At 37.3% G+C, this 16810-nt stretch overlaps 1 protein-coding gene across 1 annotated transcript in view; it reads left to right on the top strand.

The window, feature by feature from the left end:
* The window catches only part of LOC144442240 (WD repeat-containing protein 44-like), an 18977-nt gene extending 4812 nt beyond the window's left edge, over positions 1-14165 (top strand). Inside the window, exons 4-18 of the mRNA XM_078131521.1 lie at positions 708-788; positions 1629-2033; positions 2846-3025; positions 3581-3799; positions 4309-4445; positions 5540-5635; positions 6069-6198; positions 6765-6890; positions 7372-7638; positions 8565-8687; positions 9176-9367; positions 10171-10272; positions 11042-11157; positions 12202-12329; positions 13240-14165. Coding sequence (XP_077987647.1) covers positions 708-788; positions 1629-2033; positions 2846-3025; positions 3581-3799; positions 4309-4445; positions 5540-5635; positions 6069-6198; positions 6765-6890; positions 7372-7638; positions 8565-8687; positions 9176-9367; positions 10171-10272; positions 11042-11157; positions 12202-12329; positions 13240-13448 — 2511 coding nt within the window. The 3' untranslated portion in view covers positions 13449-14165. The remainder of the gene's footprint in view (positions 1-707; positions 789-1628; positions 2034-2845; positions 3026-3580; positions 3800-4308; positions 4446-5539; positions 5636-6068; positions 6199-6764; positions 6891-7371; positions 7639-8564; positions 8688-9175; positions 9368-10170; positions 10273-11041; positions 11158-12201; positions 12330-13239) is intronic.
* The last annotated feature ends 2645 nt before the right edge of the window (positions 14166-16810 follow it).

Raw genomic sequence — 16810 nt, 5'->3', positions numbered from 1 at the left:
CCGGGTTGTGGAAGTACGGTTTTGACTTTTATGTCGTCGATAAATGGGTATTTGTGTTACATGTTCTAAAAGAATAAACTACTGTTTTATGTTTTCGGTACAGTAACATTCGTCAGTGGTCAAGTTGAGTTGAGAAATCGCAATGTTCCGCAACTCGCGTACTCGTGGCATCAGGACATAAACATCGAGACGCAAGCGATGAATGTATTCAGTTATTCATAGCTCGAAATTTCGTAACGTAAATGACGTTTTCATTCAAAATTTTGAAGAAAAAAATTATTTATTTTTCTGTATATGTCTGAATTAGACTGACGAATGCTGCGACTCAATCTTACACGATCAGTGTACCAGCTTGACGAAACGGCTACTTAGGGGAGAACCATTTGATTTCGGGGGGGGGGGGGGGGTATGGAGGAAGTAGGTACGGGAGCAATTTTTTTCCCAGTCAGAGTGACAGCAATTTTTTCTTTCTACTGTCAGTCCTGCATCAATTTTTTTTTCAAATGGAGTAGCAGTGCAAATTTTTTTTTTAATTAGTCATTACTTTAGTGTCAACACCCCTGGAAAATGGCCAAAATCAATATGAATACCCCTGGAAAACTGACGAAAAACCCCTGGAAAGTCCTGGAATTTTGTTTTGCTTTAAGTGTACGAACCCTGCATTGAATTCATTACAATAAACATGTCAATTGGTGCATTGCTTACAGCGGCAATTAGCGGAGGAGGAGAGGAAACGAAAAGAGGAGGAAGAGAAAAGGAGGAGAGAAGAAGAGGAGAAAGAAAGACAGGTATAACTTTATTGATAATATAAACTTTGATTTATGTCTGAATGATACATATAAAATTCATGAATATAATCCATTCAAGTGAGGCTGTGACCTCTCACCTTAGGTTGTCTATTTTGCATGAATTCCCGGTACCCAAAATTGAATATTACTGCCTAGACGCATCATAAAAACAACAAACATTGATTCTTGGTCGACACCATAATTTCTGCTCCACACGTTTCACATGCATTACTATAGGTGGCATGTGAGAATAAGTCAACCTTCTTGTTCTATTTTGAACCTCTAAGTCTAGCATGACGGAAAATGTTATTGCAGGTACTGAGACTTTATGCTGACATTCAAAATCATTTCAAATACTCGAATTTGAGTGACTGTTACAGAGATGTACATTGATGCATACAGCTCATTGAGACACTCCTTGCAGGGGTGAACAAATCCACTGGTCCTGGGTCCGGGACTAGCGATTTTTTTGGGCGGACCACACAAATTTTACCTTGTCTGGTCTGTCGGACCAGTATCTTACTGTTAATAACTGTGTTAAAAAGTTGTCTGAATATACAGATTCATAGGTAAGATTTAATGTTTCACATTAGCAGGACCTGGGACCACTAATTCTTTCAGCAGGAGCACTGGATTTTTTAAGGCACTGGTCCAGGGACCACCAGTTCACAAAATGATTTGTTCACCCCAGACTCCTTGTAGTGTTTATGCATTAGTCCATGATTTCTTCATAGTGTGAACATTACAATCATAAAGTGTTGTTTTTCATCAACTTCTCAAAATCATACACCTAAGCTGGACGCACCCAACGTTGATGACATTTTATTTCTGGATATGTAGGAAGCTGAAGAGAGAAGATTAGAAAACGAACGAAGGCGCAAAAGACTGGAATTGATGAGACGAAATGAAGAACAAGTAGAAAACGATAATGAGAAAGAAGATAGAATTTCAAACTTTGATTTGCCACAAGTAGGTATACCTTCCTCAGATATTGACTTAGAAAAGACTCCAACCATTGATCAGATAAATTCTGATGAACTGAGAGAAAAACAAGAGGCTACAATTGAGGCTGGTGATGCACAGCCATGTAGTTCAAGTGTGGAGCCTGATATTGTTGCCAGTATTAAAGAAAGACCAGTTGATCTGACTATCAATGATGTGGCTTCTCCTGAAAGTCAACCACCTCCAGTAGCACCGCCTAGGAGAAAGAAGAAAAGGAAGCCAGTGCCGGAAGTTGGAGCTGGGGTGAGTAACTTTTGGTCAAATAGCAGGGGGCTAGGAATTTCCTTTTCCCTTTCTTAGTCTGAGTGGATTACCATTTTCCAAAAATCGTTAGCCCAAGGATGGTGACCATTAGTTCCATAATTTATTCATGTCCTGACTTTAGCCAGCCACAAAGGACCCCATGGGAAATATGTGTGTTATCAATATACTTTTCATGTCTTTAAATCTTCCATCTTCTACATCACCACACAATCAGTGGTTGCCAAAGTAGACTACCTGCTGCAAATTATGGTAGTCCCATGACAAGGATTGGTAGTCTGTTAACGTGGGACTACCATGTACAAAATGTACATGTATATGACCTCATTGGAAATATATGTGTATCATTTAAAATACTGTTGTGTCCAAACCTGTCAACCTCTACATTGTCACACAATTAGCAGTAGCCTAAGTAGACTTAATCCACTACAAATTATGGTAGCCCATGACAACAATTGGTAGTCTTTGGACATGGAACTACCATTAATTTCGAGCCTTGGATACAGTAGTATCTTGTATAAAGGGGAACACCACTCCAGGAAATAGAGACATTTTCATAAACTATGGGTTCTGGAGAGTCATTTCATGAGTTTACATCATATACGATTACTTGTTATTTCAGAGAAGCATCAAGTTGATCTTGCACAATCATGGTTCAAATCATGCCCATTGACTTTAGCCATTCAGAAAGAAATGGCAGTGACAGGGCTCAAACCTGCAAACTGCAGATTCAAAGCCAACCCCTCTAACTATTCACCCATCATGAATCTCCATGTTTGTCTTTGACTCTACAGGATGCCGTGTCAGTTAACACAGAACCTGTCAACCAGGAACCGCTAGGACTACCACTGTCAGAGAAATCTAACAGTGAAGTATTAACGCCTACCACAACAATTGAAAGTATTACTAAAGAACTAGAACACTCCCTGGACCTTGCGAGTGCTATCAAAGGAGATAACATTGTACTACATGAAGTAAGTCCCAGTTCTTTCTCACTGTTTTGAATGATCTTTGCCATTCTGAGTTTTGAGCAGACAGTTCAGCTGGAGACAAACAGGTTTTATCTATTCAACACCAGGGCTCGAAATTAGCGGTAGTCTCACGTCAATTGACTACCAGTTTTTCCAAAATGACTACCAAGTTCGAAAACTGTGTTACACGGCAATGTAATGTGAACTTTAGGTGAAGATCATCCACCGAGACAGATCGAAAGCTCAATGCTTAAAAACTTTGAACTGCTGTGACCTTGGCCTTTTCACTGTCCAGAATACTAGTACAGCCTGTTTCGTGAGACACTTATGAAACAAAGTGTCATGCTTGTATTTTTTCCTACACTAGTATAGATATGAACTATGCTTGAGTCTTCAGACAAACTGATTTATTAAAAGTGTAACTTGGCACTTGGTAGCATACATACAAAATGTACCCCTTCCAATGCTGAGGGCGCCCTCAAGAGTTTGTACTTGCCATTTTCTTGTCAAAAATATTTTTGACTACATGTATAATTTTGGATTGTTTGTCTATTGTAGGATTTAGAGCAAATTAAAGGGCAGTCCAAAGCCGACTTAGAAGGTGACACTGAAACAGACGGCATACAATCAACTAGAGACAAAGATGAAGACAGGATGGGTAAGACTGACACAAGACAACAGAAAGATGACACAGGCTCTGTCAAGAAAAATGATGAAGATGATCTCAAATTTATAATGATTGGGAAGACAAAGTCAGGAAAATTATTGTCTGATGAGGTAAGTTGGGTATAGATGTAGTCAACGTAGTGGGTATGGATTACAAAGTACAAAAGGTAAATTTTATATGGCAGGCTTATTGTAGTGGAAATAGGTAATTCAGTTGTAGCTCAAAATCAGACTCACATATGCACACGTACAGCACACAGATAAAATCACAAATTAAAAAAACCGAAATACACATGTAAAATATGCAAAATGGACTTTTAAGTCCATTCCAAAGTTACTGTTGTAAAGTCAATAAGCCGTTCTTTGTCTCGCGGCAGATCTCATGAGATCCCGTGTGAGCCATTGCATCCATAGCAACCACGTGAAGGTGATCAAGCTGAAAGTATCAAATGCTTAGCAGCACTGTTGTTCTCAACATCATCACACATGGCCACGGTGAAAGCTTGACCATGATCACATGTTTGACAATCGTTGTTGCTAGGCATATTTGCATATCTCGCAAGATCTGCAATGAGACATAAAATCCCTTATTCACCATCATGTCATTATCAACACTACAGGAAGTGCTATCAGCTGTACTGGTGACAAACCTAGATACAGGGGAGACAGTGTCGTTGGCAGAAGCAGAGGACAAATTACCAAAATGTGTGAATCCACTAGCACTTCATATTATGAGAATTACATCAGAATATGTCAGGTGAGTGAAGACAGAACACGTCATGGTCCTTAGACAGAACACATCATGGTCCTCAGATAGAACACGTCATGGTCCTCAGACAGAACATGTCATGTCCCCAGACAGAACACATCATGGTCCTCAGATAGAACATGTCATGTCCCCAGACAGAACACATCATGGTCCTCAGATAGAACACGTCATGGTCCTCAGACAGAACATGTCATGTCCCCAGACAGAACACATCATGGTCCTCAGATAGAACATGTCATGTCCCCAGACAGAACACATCATGGTCCTCAGACAGAACACGTCATGGTCCTCAGACAGAACACATCATGGTCCTCACAGCTGTTTGGTGCTACATTTTTGGCCAGTGCTAAAATGAGTACTTTATCTGTCAGAGAAACAGATTTTCTTGGCACAGTGATGTTAGTTTCAAAATAGATTAAATTATTCAAATCATTACGCCATTATCTGGTTACCTAAGTTCTGATCATTTCACACATAAGAATCACAAGAGGGCAGAGTAAGGTAAACTGAGGGCTAAAATTTGGTCATGGCTACTGAAAATGTGGCAGTATGTTGCCATGAACAAAATGTTTTGTGAAAATACTGTGCGTTCTTAAAAGGACATTACAGTAGTGATTAGGTATGTTTGATTACTGGTAGTTGTTGATAAATAGTACAAGGAGAACAACATGGAAAATGAGACGTTACTTCAAGTTCATGTCTGTTGTCTTTACACAGCAATACTCCACTATTCTGGCCCTGACTTCTGGCCCAATACTGCTTATGAACAGCGCCTCTAGTGGTCAAACCATGAAATCTTTTATGATGCTATTAAAGTAACCATTAAGTTGTCTGAGGGACTCAGGGTGTGTATTAAATGTCATGTCACATCAGTGAAACACCAAGCCTACATCATTTTAGCTGTAAGTTGTCTGAGGGTGTGTATTAAATGTCTTGTCACATCAGTGAAACACCAAGCCTACATCATTTTAGCTGTAATAATCAGAATATGGCATATTGTTTCCTGCGATACCATTTACGTTGTGTGATTTGTGTTCTACAAGGGATATATGTAAAGTTTGTGTTATGATTTTGGATTGTAGTAATTCAAGTCTACACAAGAACACCTACTCAGACGAAGAAGCCGAGGAAGAGAAACACGGAATGGCAGCTACTCAAGAGAAAGTAAAACAAACAACGTAAGTCAAACTAATATTAGGCCTACTAAAATAAATTGTGTGGTTCCGATTACGTTCAATTCTAGAATAGGTGGGGTAGATAGATAATTTTTTTTTTTTTTTTTCATATATGAGTGTCTATTTCAGGTAGTTATGTTTTCCGCTGTTTTCCATTTGGTCTCTGTGTTATTAGTTTCTTCCTATCAGATGTACAGCCATTACAGATTGGAAGACCAGATTTATATTGTCTTTTTAAGTTGATGTCACATTGTCAGTTTCTGCATCCACAACACCTACAGTCTTATGTATTTCATAATTAAAAATTGTAAAATACAAATGGTATGATACTTTCATATGAAATGAACTAAAATGAAACTTTGTTTTGTACTGGAAATGGGTGCTTTATATATGTATATTGTTGGATTTAATGATTAATCGACCACTTTCTGTTCAGATTTAAAATCAAGAGAATGATCGGTAAGACAGTAATCAAGACAGTCAGTAAATTTAAAGAAGTTACAAAACATGAAGACACTTCGTCATCAGAAGATGAAGCCTTGCCTACGGATAATAGATCATTTAAGGTGAGTTTGCTATAGGAATAACAAATAACTTTACAGTATTGAGTTTAATGACAATTTTAGAATTTTTTCTTACTTTTTAAGTGATATTAATCAGATACTGTGCAGTAGTTCTCACTGTGTGACATGGAACTCTTTGCCACTTGACATTCGCCAAGCCTCCAGCCTGGATTGTTTCAAAACCAAACTGAAGACTTATTTGTTCACTAAAGCATATGGTGTGCTTTAGCCATTCAGTGCTACTAAACAGAACATTTGCTCTGGAAATCAGTGCTATAGAAATTTGATTGATTGATTGATTGATTGATTGATTGATCGATTGAAATGAGAAATGTGTGATATCATACTGGACTGAATGACAGGATATCCTGTAAATTTTAGGAAGGGTACATTTACAGAATTATCATGGCAACAGTACTATCAATCAATCAATCAATCAATCAATCAATCAATCAATCAATTAATCAATCAATCAATCAATCAATGGTATGTAGAAGTTAATATTTCTCCTGAGTTGTACATTATTCTATTGCATATTTTTAAGTGGATCGTCATTTTTGTCTTTTCAGATTAAAGCATGTTCTCATAATAAAGGTCCCTATGACTTTGATCAAGTCAAAATGGCACAGGATCTTAGTGGGGATCACGTTGGCGCTGTGTGGACTATGAAGTTTTCTTTCTGTGGCAGGTTGCTGGTAAGTCTTAGTCAGTTCAGTAAAGTGACATAGAAGGAGTAGAGTGAGGTTGTCTTGCTAAATGTGTACCCAGTAAGTGAAAATTGCAAAAAATATACACTGCGAAAGTAGTTTGTGCTGTAATGAGTATTTATCAGTATTTTTTTCCAAACAGTTGAAAGATGTGTACTGTATTGCTACATGTATACGACTTGCTACAGCCAGAAATCGGCCCACCCCTACCCCCTACCCCCACCCCCACCCCAAAAGACCAATATGCAAACATTTCCCCCTAAAGAATGCACCACAACTTACAAGTTCTCATCATGCTAGAAAGAATAAACGCCAATGTTTGAATCCCACTGTATGGACTAAAAAGACTCTCTCTCTCTTTTTGTTCAGAACCAATTCTATAGCTCTGCCAGACAATTGCTTTTTGCACCCAATTTTTCATCCTAATCAATATAGGTCTTTTACATAGTGTGTAATATCTTCATTTCAGGCAACCGCTGGTCAAGACACAATTCTCCGTATCTGGGTACTGAAAGATCATTACAGTTACTTTGATGACATGCGACAAAGGTACAACAGTGAAAAACGTGTTTCTCCAAGTCCATCACAAGAAAGTATCAATTCTATCCCATCAGACAGAGAGGTGGAACACGATACAACGGAAGTAGAAAACAACGAGGCTGCTGTCTTTGCTAGTCGGCCATTTTGTACTTATGCTGGACATGCCGGTGATGTCCTAGATGTCTCATGGTCAAAGGTCAGTGCTAATTATGGGATAGCATTCCTATTTACATACAGTTGTCCTAACACAGGTGCTTCCAGTGCCAACCAAGTGTAGGATAGGCTTGTAGGATTATATAAATGCAAGGGATTGTTTAATACATTTTCATTTGGGGAACGTAATTGAGAATGGCTCATGTAAATATTTTAGACTTGCAGGATGGGTTTAGAATGTGTTGCTAAATTTATTGTACACATCAAATGCATTGTAAATAGTCCCGTGAGTCCAACCCAAAGATGGAGTTGAGAAGTATTTTTGTGCCTGTGTCTGCAGGACTTTTGGTTTCCTATTTTGAATTGCCATTCAGTTTTTGTAAGACACACCTGATCTGTCTTAGGCCTCAAAAAAACTGTGGCTCTGATTACACTCAATTTTAGAATAGGTGGGGTAGGTAGATTTTTTACTCTTTTTTTTTATTTTCATATGTGAGTGTCTAGTTCAGGTAGTTATGTTTTCCATTGTTTTCCATATGGTCTCTGTGTTATTGGTTTCTTCTCATCAGATGTACAGCCATTACAGATTGGAAGAACAGTTTTATAATGTCTTTTTAAGTTGATGTCAGTTTCGGCATCCACTATTTCTTGTGAGACTTCACAATTTTTGCAACTTTATTATTTTTTCTCAAACACCTAAAAAAAGTTTCGGGTCGGCAGTGAAAAACTAGGTCGGAGTCGGGTAACTGAAACCAAACCTGTTTTTTAGGCCTTTTATCTATCACACTGTAGAAATTCAAACTCTGATTTGCTTTGTGAATTATTGCACTAAATTGATATATGTAGATGGTAAAAAGAAAGATGGACTAAAAAAATAAGGCCAAATATTCCAATATTAGTGAACCTTGGATAAGATAGCCAGACAAGAATTATAGCAATGTCTTGTTTCTTTTGTTTGTGTCTTTGCAGAATTATTTTATTTTGTCTTCCTCAATGGACAAGACAGTTCGTTTATGGCATATATCAAGAAGGGAATGTCTGTGTTGTTTTCAACATATTGACTTTGTTACGGCAATCGTCTTCCATCCAAGGGTAAGTCAAAATTATCCCAGTTCTTGACAGTACCATAAAGGGGTAAGACGCTCATTCACTAATGTTTCTGGTGCCATAAAAGGGTAGTATTATAAATAACGCTGTAGTGCTAATTACCACACCTTTGCTTTTATTGCTGCTATCATCCTCCATCTTGTTACTTTGGTAGGAGTGCCATAAACGGGTAAGATGGTAACCGTCTAGTACCTATTGGTGCCATAAAAGGGTAAGATTGTAACTCACCAGTGCCTGTTTGTGCCATCAATAGTGCCTATTGGTGCCATAAAAGAGTACCTTTGTAACTCACCAATGCCTCTTGGTGCCATAAAAGGGTAGAATTGTAACTCACTAGGGGTTATTTGTGCCATAAAAAGGTATGCATGTAACTCTCTAATACTGCTTCTATTTAATATCTTCCATCCAAATGTAGTGTCAGTGCCATGAAAGGGTAACATTGTAACCATTACATTGTATTTGTACTCATACAGGATGACAGGTATTTCCTGAGTGGTTCCCTGGATGGGAAGCTAAGACTCTGGAATATCCCAGACAAGAAAGTGGCACTATGGAATGAAATTGACGGACAGACCAAACTAATCACGGCAGCTAACTTCTGTCAAAACGGTAGATTTGCCGTGGTCGGTACCTACGACGGTAGATGTGTGTTCTATGACATGGAGGTTGGTAGCAACATTACTTGACATTTCTTACCTGTTTTTTGCCTGTATTGGTAGTGATTTTGCTAAGATGTGGGAATCTTATTACGGAGGGCGGTAGTATGGTAAAAACTTTGACGAATTTACATGTACCTAGTCTAGTTCCTATAAAGTATCATTACCATTTACACCTCCACTCACAGTATAGTCAAAGTCGTCCCTCTAGAAGTCCTGAAATGCATGAGATGCAATATAAAATTCGTCCACAACCACCCACACAGTCATTAACATCATGTCTTTGTTAATCAGTAACAAAATTCTAACCAATGACACAGTCCCTCATAAAGTTAGTCTTTATTGTGGTAGTTATGTAATGTCCAAATATGGTATATTTATGTCCAAATATGGTATATTTGTCAGCTCAGGATGCTACTTATACAATGTTTATGTCATTCTAACAGTTGGGGTTCACTGATTGGATGAACAACTTTTTGTGCTGATTGAGGGACTTTGACTAGACGTGGTTTAGTTAGAAGCCACGTTGTTATCCAGACTAACATGTACCCAGTACACAGTATGTTGAATGTCCCATACTTCTCTCTGATTTGTATGTTTAGACATTGGCTCTAATTGTACAGTTTGAAAATGTCAAAATTGGTGAGGGTAATGTGAAGTATACAAATCAGAGAGAATTGTGGACTGTGGACTGTTCAACTTCCTGTAGAGTACTATCATTTAGATGTAAAACAGAGTGGGGGTATTGGGTAACACATACTGCTGGTACATACATAAAATGTAAATTAATTGGTTTGATTTATTCTCTGCAGCACTTGAAGTACTTTACTCAGATTCATGTGAGATCTACCAGAGGAAAGAATGCAAAGGGCAGAAAAATTACTGGCATAGAGTGTCTACCAAGTCAGGATAAGGTACGAATACCATGATTCTACTAACAAGTTTGTGGCATTTGCACAGTTTAGTAGTTCGTAAATCAGCATCATCTACTGTGTGTAGCAGTACCATATATCGGTATATCACAACATGGCATGTGAATGTGGTGATGTGGAAAATAAACCATCACATTTTATCAATACTCGTTATGATAGACTTCATCGTGACTTAACATCAGCTACAAGCACACTCTAGTAGTGATATTGAGATGTAATGGAAATGTATAACATGAAGATCTTGCCAATGAATTGCATCTTCTAGTTTTCAAGTAGAGCAGTGAAATGAAAGGTGACAAGACATGCCAATAGACCTTTCCACAGAGTCATGCCCTCTAGTGGTGAAATAGAGCATTATCATACTATAAGACAAGCCAATAGATGTTTCCAATAGATTGCACCCTCTAGTGCTAAAGAAGAGAAATAGTAATCATGCGTTGGTACCTGTAATTGTATTTTACCCCATGCTAGAGGGTCAAAATAGAACAAGATGGTTGACTTATTCTCACACGTGCCTATAGTAATGTACATGTATGTGAAGTGCATGGCGTGGCAGTTATGGTGTTGATCAGGAAATACTGTAAAATGTTTGTTATTTTTGTGATGTGCCTAGGCTGCGGCAGTAATATTCTATTTCAGGTACCGAGAATTGTGGTTACTTTTCTTGAGAGACTTTCCGCTAGAAACACAAATTCACTGTCTAATATATTTACCCCACAACCAACTTGATATGATGTTTTGTATATTCCAGATTTTAATAACATCCAATGATTCACGTATAAGACTCTATGACCTACGAGATCTGTCATTGGCTTGTAAATACAAAGGCTGTGCTAATAACAGTAGTCAGATTAAAGCCGGCTTAAGGTGAGTTTTTATACCTACAACTGTCATTTTGCAACTTTCTCCCTTCTTAACCCTTTAATGATTTGATCTCTGTAACTGTATGTACAACACATAACGGGTAACTAAAGCATTTCAGCTACTTGTCGCATTCATTTACTACATTCGTATCAGGTGTAAAATAATTATGTATTGACTGCTTTAATAGGAAACTTGCAGTCCAGACTGAGCATGCTCAGACACAAAGGACTGTGGTATTACATGTGGTTATCGTAATACCTAAGCTGGAGCTACTGTTAAACTACCCCCCCCCCCCCCCCCCCCCCCCCACACACACACACACACAATGGTCAGGGTGACTATAAATTGATTATTTGTGGTTACAAACAATGTATCAACATTGTTTACAATACTAATTGATTAATATTTATCATCACATTTCCCATGATGCAACATTCAACATGGCGGGTTTGCAAGTTCCCTATTATCAGCTCAGTAATGGTAGCTCTAACTGTAATCTATCTGTAACCAATGTTTACTCATTGGTAAGGATAGACCCTAGCTGATCGTTATCAGTCAATGAAGTGTCAATAAAATTTGTCTATATACTCTAATTGTGACACAGTTGGTTTTCGTCTGCTGGGAATAAAAGATTGTCAATTTCCTTGAAAACAAGACAGTGAACACCTAAATTTCTTTTAGAGAATTTTGAATAACCAGGAACAAGTTTTCATACGGAGAGATTTTGAAAACCTTGATTTTCTGGGAAATTTAGTTCCTGAGGGAAATTCTACCTTAAAGGGGAATATCACTCCAGGGAATAGAGACATTTTATAAACCACGGCTCCTGGAGAGTCATTTCATGATTTTACATCACATACAATTACTTGCAATTTCAGTGAAGCATCAAGTTGATTTTGTGCCTTGATAGGATATCTCTGCTATTGGCTATTGCATCATGGGAGTCAGCAGAAATAATGTATTCAAGTTGCACACTGAATATTCATGAGTTCTAAGTGCCTATACCCTAACAGGGTAAAACAGCTGATGTCTAACTATTTATTGCAGTCACAATGCAAAGTACATAATATGCGGATCTGAAGATAGATATGTGTATATCTGGAAAACACAGTATGACTATAGTAAATTTACATCTACAAGAAGAGATAGGAATGACTTCTGGGAAGGCATTAAAGGTAAGTCTGTGTATACACTACATTCTGATGTCAATTTAGACAACTTAAATTTTGGAAAATTAAACACATCTTAACACCCAAGTAAAGTTATTCTACTGTGTGTCCACTCATTTACAACCCTTAACACCCAAGTAAAGTTATTGTACTGTGTGTCTACTCATTTACAACCCTTAACACCAAAGTAAAATTATTCTACTGTGTGTCCACTTATTTACAACCCTGAACACCCAAGTAAAGTTATTCTACTGTGTGTCCACTCATTTACAACCCTTAACACCAAAGTAAAGTTATTGTACTGTGTCCACTCATTTACAACCCTTAACACCAAAGTAAAGTTATTGTACTGTGTGTCCACTCATTTACAACCCTTAACACCAAAGTAAAGTTATTGTACTGTGTGTCCACTCATTTACAACCCTTAACACCCAAGTACAGCTATTCTACTATGTGACACACTCATTTATAGTGTTCATATCAAGAGTTAAATAATGTTGTTTGAATTGCTTTAATTACAAAATTAGTATATGGCCTATCATATCACATTCTATCACATTTCACATTATTTATCATATATCATATCATATCATATCATATCATATCATATTATATCCTATGCCATATGTCACATATCATATGTATCATATGACATATATATCATGTCATGTCATATGTCACATATCATCATGTATCATATATCATGTGTCAAGTCATGTCGTGTCACATATATCACATATCATATCATCACATCATATCATATCGTATCACATACCATGTATCATATCATATATCATATCGCATCATATCATATCATATCACATCATATCATGTTGTATCATCTGTATAACCATGACATATATGTATATGCTGTACTAATCACCAGAAATCTCACCATATTTTGTTCATTTCACAGCTCACAATGCAGTTGTTACTGCAGCAGTGTTTGCAGCCAATCCTTCGCTGATCCTGAAACCTAAAGAAGACACCGAGGCTGAAGAAGTCCAAGGTGCTGAAGCACCAAAGAAAAGTGACAAACTTGTAGAGAAAGAAGTATTTGTTACAGCCGACTTTAACGGCGTTATCAAAGTTTTCGTCAACGTGGCCAAACATAAACGGCGTTAATCCAACCAAGGTCGTATACAGACAACTAGCTAAACTGTCATTTATTAGCACCTTTGAAAACAAGCACCCTAGCCTCTGCTTTGATAGTGGAGTTTTTGTTGCTACTCCTGAATGTAAATATTGATTGTTGATTTACGCATATATAAAATGACATCATTTTATGTCACATACAAGAATTTGTACCTGGAACATTGTACAATCCTTATCGTAACGTGATTCTGTCAACACATCGAAATACAAAGAGTGATTATGCATGTGCACAGTATTAACCTTTGACCCATTGACCTTCTAGACTGATGACATTGACCTCTGACCTGACATGAGAGTATCAGATAGGAATTCCTGAAACTCTTTGAATGCCAAGGTATCATGTTGTCATTCAGTCTGACAACATGCAAACACGATCAAAAACATGTAGCCATAACAACGACCTTTGACACAGATAAGTAACCTTTGACCTGAATTGCTATTCTTACGCAACCGTGTACAAACCTTGGTGCAAGCATGTATTATATATTAAGACCACTTAGTTTTATATTAATTTTACGCAAAATATATACTGTTGAACGATTTTTACCTTTTTTTGGAAAAAAAATGTATTTGATGAAAAAATGAGACTGACCAGAAAGATTTGTGCAGTGCATTGATGTCTACCCATGGAGTTATCTGTGTATATTTCATGTTGTAACTCACTAATATTTGGAAAGTAATAATTTAATAGAACGTTTGGTATAATATAATATCAGTGTTGAGAACTATACTAATATGCATTTTGTTTTAGCTATTAACCACCTTAGAATGTATATAGCTTATACTGTTGGAACTCGAGCTAAGTGCTTGCAGTTAAGAAAAATTACTGATCAAGTTTTTTTTAAATTTAAGCATTGATTTTATGTTCAGGATTCATGTATGACTATGGAAAATGTGCTGTCGGCAAACTAAGATAGACACAAACTAAAACTATTGTTGCATGTGGTAGAGATTACACCCTGTGGGTTATAGCGGTGTCTTGGTTGGTATGTGGATCTGATCACCCTGTACAATCAAGATAGTGTAAGCTCTGAATGAGGTTGAAAGCGCCACCATTTGACAAAACTTGCTGTCAGAGATGCCACCCTATTGTGGGTGTAATTGGTAGATGAATACACAAGTGGGTGATAGCAGTATCTTGGTTATGACTTGTGGACATAATCATCCAGTTATCAAGATCCAGTAAACACCGAAAGAAATTGAAAGTCCCATCACTTGACAAAACCTATCAGAGATACCACCCTACTATGGGTGTAATTACATATGCAAATACAAGTAACTTATCAACATGTCACAATAATAGTTTTCGTCTCTGTGTTAGCTTATCTTTAGTTGTTCTGCCATTGTTGTATGTGGTATTACATCTGTTAAAAGAAAGATTTTGGAATGTGACTGACCCATTTAGGATTACTTTAAACCTAGATATTTTCGCTACTAGAAAAATTTGGCGATTTTACAGTCTTCAGCTAGTTCTCAAAGACTAATTTTTACTAATTACCAGACTAGTACATTGTTTTCATGTACAAGAAGACATTTAGTCACACTTCTTAATTTTTACTAATTACCATACTGGTACATTGTGTTCATGTACAAGAATGCATTTTAGTCACATTAGTTTTGCGGTTTTTGTATTCCAACTTGACCGAAATTAGCGTAAATATATCTTTAGCGAAAATTTCCAGGTTTACAGTACGGTACTTGTTCCTTAATTGTAACCCACCCATTCCTACTGACTGATGATTTCAGCTCATATTCATTTCTCAGACATTGGTCATGTGACTATTGTATTGTTTAAAGGTACACAGTCTGTCACTGACGCATTAAAGGTTATAGCGCCTCGTCATCATTCTAAAAAAAAATGACTTATCTTTTTCTGGTTTTTGTCTGTTCCCATGGAGACTGAAAAGGGTGTACGTAACAGTCAATAGTTTGATTTGCCAAACATTTCATCCCTGTGAAGCACTATAACTTTTATGTGGAATATTTATTGTCTATCATCTTATTAGACTTGTTGTTTTGACAGTGTCACTCTGTTGTCTGTAAGGTGCGACTCTGGTAAATGAGGTTTCGTTTTTATTGAGATAAACACAAAGTAAATCTATTGTTCTTCAATGTGGTAGATTACACAAGTGGGTGATGGCGGTTCCTCTGTTGTGTGATTGTGATCACCCTGTGATCAAGATAGTGTAAACATTGGAAGTATCAAAACAGCTACACTGCAAGTTTATGAAACTAACTTAGAGAGAGCCTCTCTACTGAGACTATAATTCATCCATTCAATAGCTTATCACTGTCTATCACCATGTAGCGACAATAGTATTCAAGACCTCAATTACCAGAGTAATATGCCATGACGGGGCGCCCTCATGCATCAGCCAACCCCTTTTAGGAGAGGGCCACTGAGGGCAGAGTGACATGATGTATCATGCAGTCTACTGTAGACTGACTGAAAGATTCACTGTAGCACTTTGTGTAAGGTTCATTTAATGCTAATGAATATCTCAGTTTACAGACTGTGCCACTTAATCTAAAATCATAAAGTGAAAAGAAAATGTCTTTGTACGATGAAAAATACAAAGAGTGCAGCTAGACTTTTTTTTTTTGAAGAATGAGTTTTGTAAACAAAGACTAGTTTTATTGAACCAAGTGTTCACTGCCTTGGTGGAGGAGGGTTACTGACTTGACTTGTATTATTCCTTCTTTTGTTTATCTTCTTGTGATAATCTATTTTTAGTACATTATGTCAGCTGGTCTGTCTAATGTATTGGTTAGGAGCTAGAGTACACATGACTTGTGAGTCCAAATGTTTGCAATAATTACGGCATTTTGAATTTTCACCGCTTTTTATTTCCGTTCATCTCTGTTTCAACACTTTAATCAACTGGTCAGAGTTCAGTTTATGAAGCATGCCCTGTTTTGGCCATTTATGTCTATTTAGACATGGCGGACCTTACAGATTAATGTCTATTCTAACCCTCAAATCAACTGGTCAGATGCTCAGTTTTGAAGCACGCCCCCACATGGTAATTTTTTACCCATAAATCGACTGACTTCAAATATGGAGCAACGCCCCCCACATGGCCATTTACCTCTGTTGCAATCTTGAATCAATTGGTTGCATTTTCATGTATGAAGCCCACCCCTGTGTGGCCATGACCCTGCAAATTGCTGACCAAAACATTCTTTTGCCAATTTCAAAGTAGTTCTACACTCATAGTGGAGATATGGACACTGCCATCCTTAAAGTGGCACAAACTGAGTTTGTAAGCATTGTTACTCAAATGAAAATACTTGATGTATAAAACCTCAATGAAACTATATTCTAGCCTAAT

Source organism: Glandiceps talaboti, chromosome 11 (genome assembly GCF_964340395.1).
Source record: "Glandiceps talaboti chromosome 11, keGlaTala1.1, whole genome shotgun sequence".
Taxonomy (NCBI): Eukaryota; Metazoa; Hemichordata; class Enteropneusta; family Spengelidae; genus Glandiceps; species Glandiceps talaboti.
This window is presented reverse-complemented; position numbering and strand designations above follow the sequence as displayed.